At 42.0% G+C, this 20,631-nt stretch overlaps 1 protein-coding gene across 27 annotated transcripts in view; it reads left to right on the forward strand.

Moving 5' to 3' along the window:
• The window catches only part of GPHN (gephyrin), a 314,240-nt gene that overhangs the window by 172,355 nt on the left and 121,254 nt on the right, over positions 1 to 20,631 (forward strand). For 18 of the 27 annotated variants that reach the window (XM_056546198.1, XM_056546189.1, XM_056546185.1 and 15 more), the window contains exons 9-10: positions 3,460 to 3,549; positions 8,939 to 9,034. The exons of the other annotated variants lie outside the window; for them this stretch is intronic. In XM_056546198.1, the coding sequence (XP_056402173.1) occupies positions 3,460 to 3,549; positions 8,939 to 9,034 (186 nt within the window). The remainder of the gene's footprint in view (positions 1 to 3,459; positions 3,550 to 8,938; positions 9,035 to 20,631) is intronic. 27 annotated transcript variants of the gene reach the window in all.

The raw sequence follows: 20,631 nt of genomic DNA on the forward strand, positions 1-20,631 counted from the left end.
TACTCCGGTGAAAAACTATTTTTTTTTTTTAAACCAACTGGTGCCAGAAAGTTAAACAGATTTGTAAATTACTTCTATTAAAAAATCTTAATCCTTCCTGTACTTATTAGCTGCTGAATACTACAGTGGAAATTCTTTTCCGTTTGAAACACAGAGCTGTCTGCTGACATCATGAGCACAGTGCTCTCTGCTGACATCTCTGTCCATTTTAGGAACTGTCCAGAGTAAAAGGAAATCCCCATAGCAAACATATGCTGTTCTGGACAGTTCCTAAAATGGACAGAGATGTCAGCAGAGAGCACTGTACTCATGATGTCAGCAGACAGCTCTGTGTTTAAAAAATAAAATAATTTCCACTGTAGTATTCAGCAGCTAATAAGTATTGGAAGGATTAAGATGTTTTAATAGAAGTAATTTACAAATCTGTTTAACTTTCTGGCACCAGTTGATTTAAAAAAAAAAAATTAAAAAAAGTTTTTCAATGGAGTAGCCCTTTAACAAGCTGTGGACTCTGCTAAGGGAAAGGAGACATGTCCCCAGCAAGAGAAATGCCAGTTGCATCAATGGAAAGAATTAGAAAACTCTTGAAATACAACACAGAGTGCAGCAAAGGATGCTGGTTGTTCCCAGTCATCCGTGTATACTGATACTTGCAGAATGGAAAGGTGTCAAAAGGAAACCATATAGGTGGACCAAGGAAGACATCAAATTGCCAGGATTGAGAACTCACTGCAAGAGGGACCAAAGGATATAAAAAGCTTTTGGGATTACCTCCACCTATCACCATAATTTCTTCCAATTCGAAGCAATGGCACACCGTATCCAGTACCTCCTCCATCCCATCCTGGAACCTCTGCTTTTTCCCCAATATCTTGTCTAGACCAGTTTAGCCAAAATAAAAATCTTACATTACAACTTTCTCTGCTTCACAGGGATAGGGTTTATTCCAAGCATCAATAAGACTACACAAGGTGTGCACCAGTGTGCCCTTACCTCCGCAATCACCAGAGCAAATCGGGTAAATGCAAGAGAGTCTATGGGGTGTATAATACCAATGCAAAATAGTCTTAACTGCAGCTTCCACTTGGGATACCTAAATTAGAAGGGTCTAACACACCCTATGGCCTCACTAACTCTGAGGTAGTAAATTTATGTCCAGCTCTAACTCCTACGCATAGGAAGGGCATGTCCCGGGGGCTCTTCTGTTACCTCCGGATTCAGCACTTTTTAATCTCCGCTCAGAAACGGACACCTTTGTGGGTTCTCAGCATTGTTACCTTTTTCATCTCACAGACTATTAGGGGTCTGAAGCCCATCTACTCCACTTTGGTGAATCATATGACCTTTCAATGTATGGGCAGAAACATTTCTTAGGTTCCGTTCTATATGACATATAAAGATGATGCCTGAATTGAACGCTCACATTTCCCATCATTTGGGGCTACAGGTAGGAACAGAGAGGGAAGTGATCAGTGCCTCATCAGTCAATTAAATAATGTGACCCCTTTTCTTATGATGATTTGTGATGATGATTTCCATACAATAATGCACAGAAAAAAAGAGTGCAAAATCTCTTCTTTAGAAAGTAACTATCAACTCAATGGCATGGTGAGCAAATCTTCCAGATCTCAGTCCGATAGAAAATTTATGGTGAAATAAAAAAAAAAATTGGTTCATGACGAGACCCTGTGCTTTAGATTTGTCACCACTCTACGAAAAGGGAACCAGCTTGAAGTAGAGGTCCAGTTGGTCTGGGAGCAACAGGGACTAATAAAAATGTGATTTATTTTTACTGATTATTTTTTTTCCTCCACATGTGATTCTTTTATTTTACTTGAACACAGAAAGGCACCTACGGCACTGCGGCAATGCTGGAGAACCAATATATGGGCTTGAATGGTTCTTGCAAGTGAATAGTGGCGGTGCTCAGGCTCTAGCAGTGTGTAGCAATAGATATATTCATAAGAAGAAAGAAAAAGCCGGACACTCACCATAGTCCATTTTCTTTTTTTTTATTGCAGCATAGTATACTCACAAATACGACAGAGGGAGAGGGAAGGAGCGGCGGGGTAGGGGGGAGGAGTAAAACGGCAAAAAGCTCCATTTCGCACTTAACAAGTGCTTCGTCCGGCCATTGGCGTGAGAATCACTTCTACCTTCCACAATTCAACCTTAAACGTCTTGTGGACGACAGCGTCCCACTTCCCTTCTATGACACGTGCTCAGGAGCTGAGGTCATAGCTGGGTGGTCCCTGCGGCTATCTGCCACCAGGACCCATCTCTAATGCCAGCGATCACGGTGATGCCCGGCTTTAACCCTTTAGACACCGCTATCAAATTTGATTGTAGCATCTAAAATGCAAGTAAAAATGTCCCGGCAGCTCTGTGAAAGTAAAAACACCTAACCTGCCAAATTCAGGACCCAGGAAAGTGTCTACTTCGCTCCCTCACAAGCGTCTAGAAAAAGTGGGAAAATAGCTCTACAAATAAACGTGGGAAAATAGCTCTACTGTAGACATTCTTTGATAAATCTGGGCCTGTATGTATCACTCCACACAAGCACACACACTTTCTGACTCGAGATAAGGTAATGTCCTAGATTTACTTAGGGGGAGATTTTTATCAAAACCTGTCCAGAGGCCTTTTTAAAAATGAAAGAAGCGATCTGATTGGTTGCTATGGGCAACTCAGCAACTTTTCCTCTGCACAGGTAAATTTCCCTCTTAAAGGGCTACTCTGCCCCTAGACATCTTATCCCCTATCCAAAGGATAGGGGATAAGATGTCAGATCACCGTGGTCCCGCTGCTGGGGAGCCCTGGGATCCCTGCTGTGGCACCGCGCTCTCATTACAGCACAGAGCAAGTTCGCTCTGTGCGTAATGACGGGCGATACGGGGGACGGAGTAGCGTGACGTCATGGCTCCGCCATTCGTGACATCACGGCCCGTCCCCTTAATGCAAGTCTATGGGAGGGGGCGTGACGACCGCCGCGCCCCCTCCCATAGACTTGTATTGAAAGGGGCGGGCCGTGACATCACGAGGGGCGGGGCCGTGACGTAACGATGCTCAGGCCCCTGTACTGCCCGTCATTACGTGCAGAGCGAACTCACTCTGTGCTGTAATGAGAGCGCGGTGCCGCAGTGGGGATCCCAGGGCTCCCCAGCAGCGGGACCGCGTCGATCTGACATCTTATCCCCTATCCTTTGTATAGGGGATAAGATGTCTAGGGGCGGAGTACCCCTTTAATGTCCTGTAATATGCCAAACATACTCTGCTCTGCTACATGTTTATGTACGCATACACCCTGCTGCTTCATTTTAGTTGTGTTTAATCATTTGCAGCTCAGATTTCATACATTTCTATTACTATTTTTGTCCTGTCTGGATCATACTGTTCTGCTTATATGTTTTTGTTTTGTGATCATGTACACCTCTCATCTCATTGTGTGTTGTTCATTAGACCCATCCAAGCATTTCTCATCGAGATAAAGGTCACAGGATCCTAGAACACAGTTGTTCCCATCATGCATCCATCAGTGCAGCGGCATTGGTAAGAACCACCTACATCTATGTGCAGTCACCCTTTATCCTAATATTTGTAATGCTTCAAAGCAATTTGTTATTGTGCAGAAAGTTATTAACTTCTACTAATATATTGTGGGAGTGTAGCTCAGTGGAGATGGGCAAACGGCAATAAACTTAGACAGTGACACAGTCCAAACGCAGGGCTATTCCTGCTCTTTATTTTCAAAACAAAAGATAACAGAAAGGTAATGAAATGCCCCACTTCCAATCCTGCTTTTCATACCATTAAAATCCTGGCCTTTCTTTCTCCAACAAGCTAAATCTTGCCAGGGATTTAAAGGGGTACTCCAGTGGAAAACTTATTTTTTATTTTTTTTTTATCAACTTTAAACAGATTTGTAAATGACTTCTATTAAAAAAATCTTAATCCTTCCAGTACTTTTTAGGGGCTGTATACTACAGAGGAAATTCTTTTCTTTTTGGAACACAGAGCTCTCTGCTGACATCTCTGTCCATTTTAAGAACTGTCCAGAGTAGGAGAAAATCCCCATAGCAAACATATGCTGCTCTGTACAGTACCTAAAATGGACAGAGATGTCAGTAGAGAGCACTGTGTTCCAAAAAGAAAATAATTTCCTCTCTAGTATTCAACAGCTAATAAGTACTGTAAGGATTAAGATTTTTTAATAGAAGTGATTTACAAATCTGTTTAACTTTCTGGCACCAGTTGATTTAAAAAAAAAAAAGAGTACCCCTTTAATGCTTTCCTAGATTCCTCCATATCTGTGGATGAGATATGCTCTTCCTGGAACTTTGTGTCCAAATACGACAGGTACCTAGCATTCATCGACCACCATTACTGTCACAGACTCACAATATATAGTTATTCTTAACTGGGAATAAGTGTAGCACAGGCAGCTCTTGCTGTATTCAGTCATTGACTTCAATGACTAATGCAGTTCTGCATTGGGGGAAGGTGATACAGTGTCTACTCTGCAGTAAGTGACATGTTAAATTGATTCTGAAGGTCAGTACAGTTACAGCAACAAACAAAGCCCAGTATATCCATGTCACAGTACAGGGGTAATGCACACAGCAGTGACAATTGCAGGATAGTGTGCACAGTGATGTCATGCTGTTGGGATAAGGAGCAAAGTGAAGTCACAGTACAGCGATAATGAAGTCACAGTACGAGGATCACGCACACCATGATGTCCCAATAGCTGGATAGATGTCACATTGATGTCACCGTACAGGTTTCATCTGATCGGTGATGTTAAAGCACAAGGATACAAACAATGATGTCACAGTAGAGGAATAATAAATGCCATGATATCCTAGAAGAGGATATCACCATGTACCTCTGACCTCATAGCATAGGGGGAAAAAAACAATGATGTCACATGCTGGAATAATGTACACAAAACTCAAAGCTCCACTTTCTTATCTTCTCAAGCTCTGGTAAAATGAAAGTCAAACTGTGATTGGTTGTTATGGGCAAATTATTATAAATCAAAATTACCCATAAGGGTTTCCCCGAGATATAAACACATCTATCCTCCAATTCCCACTCAGGCTTACGCCCTCCTGGGACTAACTTCCCAAACTCGGGAACCCAAAATTTAACTTTTATTCTACCAATTTAAAAGAATTAATTTGTGTCACAAATTAATTCTTTTAAATTGGTAGAATAAAAGTAAAATTTTAAATTTAGGGTTCCCGAATTTGGGAAGTTAGTCCCAGGAGGGCGTAAGCCTGAGTGGGAATTGGAGTTATGGGCAAATTACACCAGTTTTGTTCTAGGCAGATTGATAAGTCTGGGTCGTGATGTCATTAGGCAGTGATGTAACAGGGATAGTGCACCCTAGAGTAGAAATGGGTCCTCATCGTTGTTGGGCTCTATAGCAGATGCTATGTCTGCTTCACTGGGTATTTACACCCTTGCGATAAAGGGATTTTCCAGAACCTTAAAGGGGTACTCCGGTGGAAAACTTTTTTTTTTTTTTTTTTTTTTTAATCAACTGGTGCCAGAAAGTTAAACAGATTTGTAAATTATTTCTATTAAAAAAATCTTAATCCTTTCAGTACTTTTTAGGGGCTGTATACTACAGAGGAAATGCTTTTCTTTTTGGATTTCTCTTCTGTCACGACCACAGTGCTCTCTGCTGGCCATTTTACTAATTGTCCAGAGCAGGAGAAAATCCCCTCAGCAAATATATGCTGCTCTGGACAGTTCCTAAAATGGACAGCAGAGGTCAGCAGAGAGCACTGTGGTTGTGACAGAAGAGAAATCCGAAAAGAAAAGCATTATCTCTGTAGTATACAGCCACTAATAAGTACTGGAAGGATTAAGATTTTTTTTTTTTTAATAGAAGTAATATACAAATCTTTTTTACTTTCTGGCACCAGTTGATTTAAAAAAAGAAAAAAAGTTCTCCACTGGAGAACCCCTTTAAGGCTATGCACAAATTTTTTTTTAAATCTTGCTTTGCAGTATTAAAGTACGTTGACATGTTCATAGTTTTGCTGCAGATTTTCTGCCGCAGAATTTGCTGCCTACTGACTTCAATGAGTAGGGAAATCTGCAGCACAAATTACTCACGTGTGATCGGAACCTCTTTGCTGATCCTTTAGAAGGCACGATCGTTCATTCAGTGCTTTAAATTCATCATTATCACCCACAAATCCCCTTTACACAAGGTGATGGGTGCCAATAATGTTGGTTTTATTGCCCGCACAAAAGATGCAATGAACTGAAGAACGAACATTAGTCAGCTGACTGCTGGCCCTTTTAAGCAGGCTGAATATTGAGAACAATGTTTTCCTAGGAACTTTCTCTATGTATCAGCTAAATAATTGGACATTTTTAAATAAAATTATTTATTTAGAAAGTTGCATTATTTTGCATTAAAGGGTACTCCGCCCCTAGACATCTTATCCCCTACCCGGCGTTTGTTTAGAGCGTCGGATTCCCCAGGCCCAGGTCGTGATGTCATGGTCATGCCCCCTCAATGCAAGTCTATGGGAGGGGGCGTAACGCCCCCTCCCATAGACTTGCAATGAAGGGGCGTAGCCGTGACATCACGAGCGGGTCGTGACCTTGACGTTACGAGCCTCCACCCCGCATCGCCAGTCATCCGGCACAGAGCGAAGTTCGCTCTGTGCACCGGATGTCTGGGATGCCGCAGCCGAGATCGCAGGGGTCCCCAGCGGCGGGACCTACGCAATCAGACATCTTATCCCCTATCCTTTGGCTAGGGGATAAGATGTCTAGGGGCGGAATACCCCTTTAAGAAAACAAATCAACAGTAAAAAGAAAAACTCAGTTTAACCCCTTAAGGACACATGACGTACCAGTACGTCATGTGTCCACTCCCGATCTATAACGCTGGGCCACGGCGTCTAACAACGGCCGGGACCCGTGGCTAATAGCGTGCGGCATTGATCGCGGTGCCGCACGCTGTTAACCCTTTAGACGTGACGTTCAAAGTTGAACGCCGCGTCTAAAGTGAAAGTATGCCGGTTAGCTCAGGGAGCTGTTCGGGATAGCCGTGGTGAAATCTCGGCATCCCGAACAGCTTACAGGACAGCGGGAGGGTCCCTACCTGCCTCCTCGCTGTCCGATTGCCGAATGACTGCTCAGTGCCTGAGATGCAGGCATGAGCAGTCAAGCAGCAGAATCATCGATCACTGATTTCCTATGAGAAACCAGTGATCAATGATAAAGATCAGTGTGTGCAGTGTTATAGGTCCCTATGGGAGCTATAACACTGCAAAAAAAAAAGTGAAAAAAAAAACAACTGAATAAATGAGATAATTTAACCCCTTCCCTATTAAAAGTTTGAATCACCCCCCTTTTCCCATAAAAAAAACAGTGTAAATAAAAATAAACATATATGGTATCGCCGCGTGCAGAAATGTCCGAATTATAAAAATATATCGTTAATTAAACCGCACGTTCAATGGCGTGCGCGCAAAAAAATTCCAAAGTACAAAATAGTGCATTTTTGGTCACTCTTTATATCATGAAAAAATGAATAAAAAGCGATCAATAAGTCCTATCAATGGAAAAATGGTACTGCTAAAAACTTCAGATTACGGCGCAAAAAATGAGCCCTCATACCGCCCCATACGCGGAAAAATAAAAAAGTTATAGGGGTCAGAAGATGACAATTTTAAACGTATTAATTTTCCTGCATGTAGTTATGATTTTTTCCAGAAGTACGACAAAATCAAACCTATATAAGTAGGGTATCATTTTAATAGTATGGACCTACAGAATAAAGATAAGGTGTCATTTTTACCGAAAAATGTACTACGTAGAAACGGAAGCCCCCAAAATTTACAAAACTGCGTTTTTTTTTCTTTCAATTTTGTCTCACAATGATTTTTGGGTAAAACGACTGATGTCATTACGAAGTAGAATTGGTGGCGCAAAAAATAAGCCATCATATGGATTTTTAGGTGCAAAATTGAAAGAGTTATGATTTTTTAAAGGCAAGGAGGAAGAAACGAAAATGCAAAAACGGAAAAACCCTTGGTCCTTAAGGGGTTAAAGGCATTCATAGCCTTTAATACTTACAGTCTGGGCTTAGAATAGGCCTCCAAAATTTGAATGGTGCAACCCACAACCCTGTTTTTTTCACATGTTTGGAACTGAAATGCAGTCAGTCGTTACGGCCATCAATAATATCAACCTGTAAAACAGTGAATTTGTTATATGAATATGAGTTAACAATTGTAGATGTACTGTACGCAGACTATGAATAGTGATATTATTTTTCTTTAGACCCTTCAATCTCCAACCATTGTGTCTCACCTTAAAGGGGTACTCCAGTGGAAAACTTTTTTTTTTTTATCAACTGGTGCCAGAAAGTTAAACAGATTTGTAAATAACTTCTATTAAAAAATCTTAATCCTTAAAGTACTTATTAGCTGCTGAATACTACAGAGGAAATTCTTTTCTTTTTGGAACACAGAGCTTTCTGCTGAATCACGACCACAGTGCTCTCTGCTGACATCTCTGTCTATTTTAAAAACTGTCCAGAGTAGGAGAAAATACCCATAGCAAACATATGCTGCTCTGGACAGTTCCTAAAATGGACAGAGATGTCAGCAGAGAGCACTGTCGTCATGATGTCAGCAGAGAGCTCTGTGTTCCAAAAAGAAAAGAATTTCCTCTGTAGTATTCAGCAGCTAATAAGTACTGGAAGGATTAAGATTTTTTTAATAGAAGTAATTTACAAATCTGTTTAACTTTCAGGCACCAGTTGATTAAAAAAAAAAAAGTTATCCTCTGGAGTACCCCTTTAATTTCATTTTAAGTCAGACCATGTGCATGTTTTGAGATTTTTGTTGTGTTTCATGCTCTTCTGTCATGCTCATGTCATAGTTCATTGTGTGTTGTCTGTTAGATTCATCCTCCCTGCACCAACCTTGCTGAAATCATGGCTAAAGGTCATACCCCTGTCCCGGGTGTCCATCAAACTACAGCCAGTGCTGAGGACCTGGTAAGAACAACACAGTGTCACTGAACAGACACGAAATCTAACCACTACTAACTTCCACCTTAAATATTAAGTATATCTGTATAATTGTGTCCGTAGACTGATATTAATATACAAGCAGATATCAGGGACCTATTCCTTTAGAAGCCCCCCATTATGCCACCGTTAGTATCAGCAGTCGATTAGATGCAGCATCTTTCCCATAGTCCTTTAGAGCGTTCATCAAGGGCATTCCTGTATCACCCTCATATGCATTACTTCTTTGTTTTAATACACAGTTTTATTTGTCATTAAGAATATACTCATAAATGCTTAACATTCTAATATGTAGTTTATTGTAAATATTTTGTGTTAAAATGAAGAATGAAGGACTAGGTAGTTGTGTTGTACACTAAAGGTGGTCTTACACATTGGATCCAAGTCAGCTAAACTCACCGATTCCAAATTAAGCGGCCAACCATCTCATGTGTATAAGATCTCCCAACTCTTCCTCAACAGCAGATGTCAGGGGAGATAACCATAAGCCACTTGGATCTCGACATGTTAGGCTGCTTTCACACCATAAAAATACCTCCGTTATAAACGTCCGTCATAAAAATCATGAAAATCGGCCGTTAAACGGCCGTTCGAAAATCCCTTTATAGTCCATGGGATTTTTCTAATAGCTGTTTTAACCCGTTATTGTCAGTTATTAATAACGGCCATTATTTCCCGTTACTATCGCCCGTCACAAAATAACTCTGTGCTCTCTCCTGTCTGATAATACTCCTCTGTGCTCTCTCCTGTCTGATAGGACTCCTCTGTGCTCTCTCCTGTCTGATAGGACTCCTCTGTGTTCTCTCCTGTCTGATAGGACTCCTCTGTGCTCTCTCCTGTCTGATAGGACTCCTCTGTGCTCTCTCCTGTCTGATAGGACTCCTCTGTGCTCTCTCCTGTCTGATAGGACTCCTCTGTGCTCTCTCCTGTCTGATAGGACTCCTCTGTGCTCTCTCCTGTCTGATAGGACTCCTCTGTGCTCTCTCCTGTCTGATAGCACTCATCTGTGCTCTCTCCTGTCTCATAGTACTCCTCTGTGCTCTCTCTCCTGTCTGATAGCACTCCTCTGTGTTCTCTCCTGTCTGATAGTACTCCTCTATGCTCTCTCCTGTCTGATAGCACTCCTCTGTGCTCTCTCCTGTCTGATAGCACTGCTCTGTGCTCTCTCCTGTCTGATAGTACTCCTCTGTGCTCTCTCCTGTCTGATAGTACTCCTCTGTGCTCTCTCCTGTCTGATAGCACTCCTCTGTGCTCTCTCCTGTCTGATAGGACTCCTCTGTGCTCTCTCCTGTCTGATAGGACTCCTCTGTGCTCTCTCCTGTCTGATAGGACTCCTCTGTGCTCTCTCCTGTCTGCTAGCACTCCTCTTTGCTCTCTTCTGTCTGATAGGACTCCTCTCTGCTCTCTCCTGTCTGATAGTACTCCTCTGTGCTATCTCCTGTCTGATAGGACTCCTCTGTGCTCTCTCCTGTTTGATAGGACTCCTCTGTGCTCTCTCCTGTCTGATAGTACTCCTCTGTGCTCTCTCCTGTCTGATAGCACTCCTCTGTGCTCTCTCCCGTCTGATAGGACTCCTCTGTGCTCTCTCCTGTCTGATAGGACTCCTCTGTGCTCTCTCCTGTCTGATAGGACTCCTATGTGCTCTCTTCTGTCTGATAGGACTCCTCCGTGCTCTCTCCTGTCTGATAGGACTCCTCTGTGCTCTCTCTTGTATGATAGGACTTCTCTGTGCTCTCTCCTGTCTGATAGGACTCATCTGTGCTCTCTTTTGTATGATAGGACTCATCTGTGCTCTCTCCTGTCTGATAAGACTCCTCTGGGCGCTCTCCTGTTTGATAGTACTCCTCTGTGCTCTCTCCTGTCTGATAGCACTCATCTGCTCTCTCCTGTCTGATAGCACTCCTCAGTTCTCTCTCCTGTCTGATGGCACTCCTCTGTGCTCTCTCCTGTCTGGGACTCCTCTGTGCTCTCTCCTGTCTGGTAGCACTCCTCTGTGCTCTCTCCTGTCTGATAGCACTCCTCTGTGCTCTCTCCTGTCTGATAGGACTCCTCTGTGCTCTCTCCTGTCTGATAGGACTTCAATGTGCTCTCTCCTTTCTGATGGGACTCCTCTGTGCTCTCTCCTGTCTGATAAGACTTCAATGTGCTCTCTCCTTTCTGTTGGGACTCCTATGTGCTCTCTCCTGTCTGATAGTACTCATCTGTGCTCTCTCCTGTCTGATAGGACTTCTCTGTGCTCTTTCCTGTCTGATAGCACTCCTCTGTGCTCTCTCCTGTCTGATAGCACTCCTCTGCCCTCTCTCTCCTGTCTGATAGCACTCCTCTGTGCTCTCTCCTGTCTGATAGCACTCCTATGTGCTCTCTCCTGTCTGATAGCACTCCTCTATGCTCTCTCCTGTCTGATAGGACTCCTCTGTGCTCTCTCCTGTCTGATAGCACTGCTCTGTGCTCTCTCCTGTCTGATAGTACTCCTCTGTGCTCCCTCCTGTCTGACAGCACTCCTCTGTGCTCTCTCCTGTCTGACAGCACTCCTCTGTGCTCTCTCCTGTCTGACAGCACTCCTCTGTGCTCTCTCCTATCTGATAGCACTCCTCTGTGCTCTCTCCTGTCTGATAGCACTCCTCTGCTCTCTCCTGTCTGATAGCACTCCTCTGTGCTCTCTCCTGTCTGATAGTACTCATCTGTGCTCTCTCCTTTCTGATAGTAATCCTCTGTGCTCTCTCCTGTCTGATAGCACTCCTCTGTGCTCTCTCCTGTCTGATAGCACTCCTCTGCTCTCTCCTGTCTGATAGCACTCCTCTGTGCTCTCTCCTGTCTGATAGTACTCCTCTGTGCTCTCTCCTATCTGATAGTACTCCTCTGTGCTCTCTCCTGTCTGATAGTACTCCTCTGTGCTCTCTCCTGTCTGATAGTACTCCTCTGTGCTCTCTCCTGTCTGATAGCACTCCTCTGTGCTCTCTCCTGTCTGATAGTACTCATCTGTGCTCTCTCCTGTCTGATAGCACTGATCTGCTCTCTCCTGTCTGATAGCACTCCTCTGTTCTCTCTCCTGTCTGATGACACTCCTCTGTGCTCTCTCCTGTCTGATAGCACTCATCTGCTCTCTCCTGTCTGATAGTACTCCTCTGTGCTCTCTCCTGTCTGATAGTACTCCTCTGTGCTCTCTCCTGTCTGATAGTAATCCTCTGTGCTCTCTCCTGTCTGATAGCACTCCTCTGTGCTCTCTCCTGTCTGATGGTACTCCTCTGTGCTCTCTCCTGTCTGATAGCACTCCTCTGTGCTCTCTCCTGTCTGATAGCACTCCTCTGCTCTCTCTCTCTCCTGTCTGATAGCACTCTTCTGTGCTCTCTCCTGTCTGATAGTACTCCTCTGTCCTCTCTCCTGTCCTATCAGACACAGAGGAGTGCAAGCCCACCATCACTTAATGGACTTTGTCCATGCCTGTGTTTCAGCTTGGAGAAAGTCATGATTTTATAAGCCATAATTTCTATAAAAAAGAAATAACATTTTCTAATTAAGTATATGAGAAAGATTAATGTTTTGCGACGATGTACAACATATAAAAAGTTTTGGTGCCCATTTGGGGACAGTGTCCATTTAAACAATATTTGCAGTATGGGCCAAAAATAGGGCCACTTGCATTAGGGAATACCAGTGCATTGAAGGGGTGGACCTGGTCTGTACAATGTTAAGTTAGGTGGGATCTTTCACAGTAACATCTCATGAAGCCAGGACCCAAGGTTTTCTATCAGAATATTTCCCAAATCCTCACATCACTATTATTTTGCCTTCTTGCCATATTACTAATAACATCTCTTCCCCGAGAAGGTTCACTTGATGGAAAATGTGATTGATCAGACCAATCCCACTTCTTCCATTGCTTGATGCTTCAGTTTTTTTTGCTCACATGCTCATTGTCTGCACTTGTGGTGGTGGTCAGCATGGACTCTCTGACCAGTCTGCCGCTACAAGGTCCAATATACAGCAAGCTGTGATGCCATGTGTGTTCAACAATTTGTACTACCATAGCTCTTTCGTGGGATCAGACGAGACAGACAAGCCTTAATTCTGCTATGCATATAATTGCACTTTAAGGGACTCATGAACGTGTTACCATTTCTCTTCAAGAACTGACGGCCAGAGGTCTATTATCTTCCTCTAAGCTATCAAATTAGTACTTTTAATACACAGGCAGACTGTACAAATGGACCACTCATAACACTGATCAATGCTATCATATGACACCGCATTGTTCAGTGTTCGCAATCAAGATTTCACCTATGAGTATCAAAAATAGTGAAAAAAATTATATTCACCCCCTTTTAGTATTTTCCAAATAAGATATTGTAAACAGAAATGAAAATATTTCATATCTTGGTACGCGGGAAATGTCTGAACTATTAAAATATGACGTTAATGAAACCTGGATGAATGACAAAGTCAAAAAGTGATTAAATTCCAGAATTAATCATTTTTCATAACTTCATATACAGAATAAAATTTATAAAAGGCGATTTAAAAAAAAAATGGCACTGATAAAAACTACAGATCACGGCGCAAAAAATTAGCTCTCAAACAAAACAAAATGCAAAAATGAAAAATGTCCTGATCATTAAAGGAGAACTCTACCCAAAACTTACTTATCCCCTATCTACAAGGGGACTCTGCTCTCAGTGAGCATTCATGGAATATGCATAAGGTTATCTTTATATCCGATAAGGAAAAGGACTTTTCATAGTATTCAGAATATTGGACAGACTAGATGGGTCGAATGGTCCTTATCTGCCGACACATTCTATGTGAGGAGTGAGTGCCGACCTGAGTATCGGTAGACAACACACGCTCCTTCACTGACAGTCCCGTTCCGGAGATCGCTGGGGTTCCAGTCTGTTTTACCCTAGATAACTTGGATTCCGCTATGGGTACAAATTCCCCAAGTCTTTACACATAAAAGAGAAGCCACCACCAAACATTATTTTTGAGTATATCTTTTTTTTTTTCTTTTTCTAAGTTTCACAATTTTCTCCAATAAATCCAAAGTGTGTGCAAGTCCAAAAATCCTGAGAGATATCTCTGAATTATGTAAAATAAAACTCAGACGAGATGCGAGTATAAAACTTCTTTATGTGACATCCTAGATTTGCTGACCCACAATATTAGATATTTTGACAACACCATAATTTCACATATCTGCAGCTTACGTTGCTTTTCCGAATTCCATACGGACCAAGAGAAATCTGCAGAGTGAGCCATCTTAGTGGCAGCCATGTTGAAAATGGGAGAGATTCTTTTTCCTGTGCGTCCCTTCAGTCAGACATTTTTACAGCATCTTCATGGAGTGGAGAACTTCCTTAAAGATTCACTGAGATGCGAAGCTTAAATATCCCGTCAGCTGTGTACAGACCAGTTTGATCTAGTTCTTCAATCTACTGTGTGTAATACTGTGTTTGACACCAGAACGTCTGTGTGGTTTATATTGCCTTTATAATCTCTGAATATTTACATAAGCCCCAATTCAAGGATTACCATGAGACTTTCATTGCAGTGAGTTTGTACATATAGTCATGTTATACTGCACTGTGTGCTCCTATGTACTACACGGGTGGACTGCCCACCCCTTCCCAAATGACAACATAAACTAAGGCTCTGTTCACATTTGACTAGGAGACTATGATTTGGAGCCTACTTTACAGATTTTATCAACTTTGACAGGAATGATGGCACTGCATGCATCACTGTTTCACCTAATGTGCCCCATTATAGGTCATTGGGGTCTTAGAGCTCTGTTAGTTTCTGCTATATGACCCAACACTTCTTTGTGGGTGCTATTATAAATAGTGATGTGAACCGAACCTAGGGTGTCAGGTTTCCTTTAAAAGGTTGTCATGTCCTTGTTTTGTTTTGTAAACTAAAAACACACACAAATAATTATATTATTCGTGTTTTTTATTGAGCACATTGAATAAACATCCACAGTGCAGGGAGAAACAGTAAGAGAACCCTCTGAATAACCTAGATTTCTGCCTTGGTAACTAATAAAGTGGGTTCTGATTGTCTTCAAAATCACAATATTAGACACCCGCAATCTAATCAAACTAATAATATACAATTTTACCATTAATATCTTTTTTTGAGCTTAATTAAAACATCTACAGTGCAGGGAAAAACAGTAAGAGAACCGTTAAAATAACCTAGCTGTCTGCCTTGGTAACTAATACAGTGGGATCTGATTGTGATCGAAAGCAAAATATTACACACACACACATTCATATCAAACTAATGATACACGATTGTACCATTCTTATCTTTTGTTGAGCTAAATAAAAAACATCTACAGTGCATGGAGAAAATGTAAGGGAACCCTTTGAATTACCTAGATTTTTGCATTGATTACTAATCTAGTGTGGTCTGGTTGTCATCGAAGACACAATATTAGACACACACTCAGTCAAATCAAACTAATAATACACAATTTTATTGTCCATATCTTTTATTCAGCACATTGAACAACATTCACAGTGCAGGGAATAAAAGTAGGTGAACCCATTGGAATCGCCAAATATCTGCATTGATTACTAATGTAATAATGTCTGATTGTTAGCTAAGTCACATTTATAAAGACACCATAAGCTAAGAAAGTACACAAAGAATAGTATGCTCATGTCTTTTGTTGAGCACATTGAACTAACATCCACAAAGCAGGGAGAAAAAGTGAACCCTTGAATTTATTAACTGGAAGCTCCTCCTTTAGCAGCCATCACCTCCACCAAATGTTTTCTGCTGCTGCAGATAAGATTTACACAGCATTGAGAAGAGATTTACCACTACTGAATTTCAAGGCAGAATCCACATTCCGTGAGGATTCTGCCTTGCACCACACTTCTGTTGACTTTAATAGGTTTGTCACTGCTGTGTTCACACATTAGAAGTTCTGTGATGGACCTTCTGACCAGCATTCCAATTCCATTGGAAAATTGAACGTGTAGACAGCCTCCAGACAGCCATCTGGAGGGCCACAGTTTGAGATAACTGGTGTAGAAAGTGTGCTGATCGACTGAGGAGTTCAGTGTGATCTAGCCCTAAGGGTTCACTTACTTTTCTGCTCCCTGCTTTGTGGCTTTTTACTCAATGTAAAACTTAAACAATGTGTGTGTTATTTCGTATAGTTGTGTAGTGTATGTTTTTAAGTCTTTGTTCACACACACAGTATTTTGGGCGGTTTTATGGCAATCCATAGGGGCCAATCTACATGCGTTCCGCTGCATAGCAGTAGAAAACTTGAACATTGGCCCCCTATGGGTTCCTGGTTGCCCTCCATTTTTCATTTGCACTTGTAGATATTATTTATGGCCAGGGCCTTTCACCCAGAGACTCGAATACCCTTACCTTAACCTAACACGGCTAGAGGTGTGCCTGAGCCGCCCCCGTGGGTACACCTATAAAGAGGGCATACCCTGTTAGAAATATATATTCAACGGGCGGGAGGGTTGGTCAATACCCTAACGTTAAGTACGCTCCAGGCCCCGCCCATAAATGCAGGCTGTTCCAGCCTTATACTTATGGCCAGGGCCTTTCACCCAGAGACTCAAATACCCCTACCTTAACCTAACACGGCTAGAGGTGTGCCTGAGCCGCCGCCTTGGGTACACCTATAAAGAGGGCAAAAACCAACAGATAATAGGAAAATAGAACTGTATTCATGCCATATACTGCCGCGTAGGAGTACGCCTGGAAAAAAGAGGGCAAAACCCATAATGAGAACAAAGCGCTATTAACACGCGCAACAACCCCGTGACCAATGACTGAAATACAAACGTGCATTACTGACTATGCAATAGGGATATGGTGCATGCAGTACTGACTTGGGAAATGGTGTATGATGATAACCTGACAGTAACATTCATCTGCTATACAATATCAATACTTAATTATTTGCATCCCTGCAACGTTATTGTAACTACAGCAATGCATCTGCATGTAATACCCCTAAACCTTAGGAAACCATGACAACTGAAAGACAACGCGGCCTCTAATGTTAAGCTGTCCTGATGTCGCCATGGGGAATTACCTAAAGCGTCAACTAACCAACTAACTAAGCCAGCTGTCAGGGCTGATGGCTAGAGGGCCTGCAACCTCCCTCTTGAGCACTCACCAGGGCAGATTTGATGTCATGAAATGCAAACGATGACGCCCTGTCGGAGCAAGACCACGTGATATTATGCTGGATACCTGACAGATATACTTTGATAGTATTATGCTGGATGCAAAGAAGAGTGGCAAAACCCGATAAATGCAAATAGGAATAAAATGGCACATGTCATCCTCTAAGTTTCAAATGTAAAATATCGCGTAAGTATTCCAGGCTACATGTCGGAAGCTCTCAGTGAGCTATGGACGTGAAAAGACCACACAGAGAGCAACCCTATGCCCGTATACACAACTCCCAAGTGCTAACAACGTGTATACACAAAAGACTACGTAACCACCAACCTAAACCTGTGTCAGCTTACCACTGTAACCAACCTGTGGACGTGAACTGCAATGCAACCACTTATACAGCAACATGATGATGAGACTCAACCAGCATGTGATTACTATCATCGTCAATCTAAGCCATGACAAACCCCAACTGCTGAATAAACACAACGTATACAAAGACGATTGTCGCCACCCTGAAGTCGTGTCAGGTTGTATCCAGACTGACCTGTAGACGTGACAGGTCTAACCGAATTAAAAGCTTCAACCAACACGTATGACTACTAGTATCGACATAAACCAAAAGTCGAGACAGGTTGTAACCATGATTGACCTATAGACGTGTCAATTTACAATGGAAAAGTAAAGCTATGTCCCTGTGCATAACCCAACAGCTGAATAACATAATGTATGATGACATTGTCGCCAACCTGAAGTCGTGTAAGGTTTTTTCCGGGCTGACCTGTAAACGTGACTGGTCTAGCCGAATTCAAAAGCTGAAACAGGTCGTAACCATACTAGACCTGTCGACTTGGCAAATAATAAACCAAACCTCAGCTATTCTCGTATGCATAACCGAATTATCTGGGCACAGATTCGCCCAATGCCATAAAACCTGCGTATTGTCAAAGACATGGGTGTAAGGTCTAAGCGAATTTTCCTATTTATTTATTTATTTTTACGTGGCAGGTATAATGGGTATACACTGCCTATGTGTCGTGTTATTGATGTTCTGAAGACGTGTCAGTAACAACAATTATGCAATGTACCCCCCCTGCAGACGTGGCAGGTATAATGGGTATACACCGCCTATGTGTTGTGTTATTGTTGTTCTGAAGACGTGTCAGGAACAATAACTACGCCATGTATCTCCCTGCAGGCGTGGCAGGTATGAAGGGTATAAACCACCTATGGGTCGTGAAGCTGTGACTCTGAATACGTGTCAGTAAATAACTATTGAGTACCACCCCCTGCTGACATGGTAGGTATGATGCCGCAACCGCAACAGCTGTATAAATTCTAAAGTGAGGAACGCATGTGCCCCAATGCTATGCAACTATATGCACTGCGGACACAACAAAGAATCTACAAAAGTGCACTGTAAACGCTATAACGTGTGAAAACTAAATGAACTGACATTAGCATAAAACTCTGAGCGTATAGGCCAAATGAACTATGTGTGCGTATACCCGAACAAACTATATCAACGAACGCCCACTGTTAATGCTACCATGGCGATAAACACTTATTCACAGTATCAAAGTAACAAGCAGATGTAACGTATAACATAAGCAAAAGAACAGTATAATTAATACCAGCATATATAAATTACAAGCATACGTACAACATGAATCTATGAGCATATGTATGTGAGTGTGTTATGTACAGTATAACTCCTACGAGTGCATGTCAGACATGAAACCTACAAGCATGTGTACAGTATAAATACTACCAGCGAGTGTACAGTATAAACCCTCTGATCGTATTTACAGTATAAACCTATGAGCGTGTATACCGCATGAACCCTAAGAGCGAGTATACTGTATAAATGCTACGAGCTTATGTACAGTATAAACCCTTTGATCGTATTTACAGTATAAACCTACGAGTGTGTACAGTATAAAACCGACGAGCGCGTATACTACATAAATCCTACGAGCGTATGTACAGTATAAACCCTACAAGCGAATACTGTAAAATCCTACGAGCGTATGTACAGTATAAATCCTACCAGCGTATGTACAGTATAAATCCTACGAGCGTGAATACTGTATAAATCCTACGAGCGTATGTACAGTATAAATCCTACGAGCGTGTACACTGTATAAATCCTACGAGCGTATGTACAGTATAAATGCTATGAGCGTATGTACAGTATAAATCCTACGAGCGTGAATACTGTATAAATCCTACGAGCGTATGTACAGTATAAATCCTACGAGCGTGTACACTGTATAAATCCTACGAGCGTATGTACAGTATAAATGCTATGAGCGTATGTACAGTATAAATCCTACGAGCGTATGTACCGTATATATCCTAAGAGCGTATACTGTAAAATCCTACAAGCGTATATACAGTATAAATCCTGCGAGCGTGAGTACAGTATAAATCCTACGAGCATGTCTACTGTATAAATCCTATGAGCGTATGTACAGTATAAATCCTGCAAGCGTGTGTACAGTGTAAATCATACGAGCGTGTGTACAGTATATATCCTGTGAGCGTGAGGATAATATATAAACGTACCCCTGAGTGACCCCCCAACTACCAATGGCCAACCTTGCTAACGAAGTGTTAGTCACAACACAGAGGATCGGTCAAAAAGCCTAAACGAGGACCGTAGTACCTAAAGAAAATAATACATCTAAACTACACATAATTAAAAGAGTAGAAAACCGTAGCAAAATTGAATATAAACCGTAAATGCGTGTGAGATGATTAATGCCATAGTGAAATATCTATCAAAACTAACTACACACACCTGTGCATGTATACACACATACAAATGCCTATGCATATATATAGATATACACACATACATTTATCTTAACACCATTTATTTTTATTTTTTTTTAATATGCTCCGCATGATTATATCTGTACATGGGAACCACAACACTGTAGTGTGCAGAGCGGAGCGTGCCAGCGTATAATTAACCCCTTACTGAAATGTGCAGAGCGAAACCGCCAGAAAGCATACCCGCATATAATTAACCCCTACTGTAATATGCAGATCGGAACTGCCAGAGTGTGGCGGCATATAATTAACCCCTACTGTAATATGCAGAGAGGAACAGCCAGAGCGTGCCGGCATATAATTAACCCCTACTGTAATATGCAGGGCGAAGCAGCCAGAGAACTTGCTGGCATATAATTAACCCCTACCGTAATATGCAGAGCGAAGCAGCCAGAGAACGTGCCGGCATAAATTAACCCCTACTGGAATATGCAGAGCAGCTAGAGAACGTGCTGGCATGTATACAGTATAAAGCTACGGGCGTATAACCAGTATAAAAGCTACGGGCGTATGTACGGTAACTATTACGGGCATATATACAGTACAGTATAAATGTACATTGAACCTGG

This window comes from Hyla sarda, chromosome 11 (genome assembly GCF_029499605.1).
Source record: "Hyla sarda isolate aHylSar1 chromosome 11, aHylSar1.hap1, whole genome shotgun sequence".
Taxonomy (NCBI): domain Eukaryota; kingdom Metazoa; phylum Chordata; class Amphibia; order Anura; family Hylidae; genus Hyla; species Hyla sarda.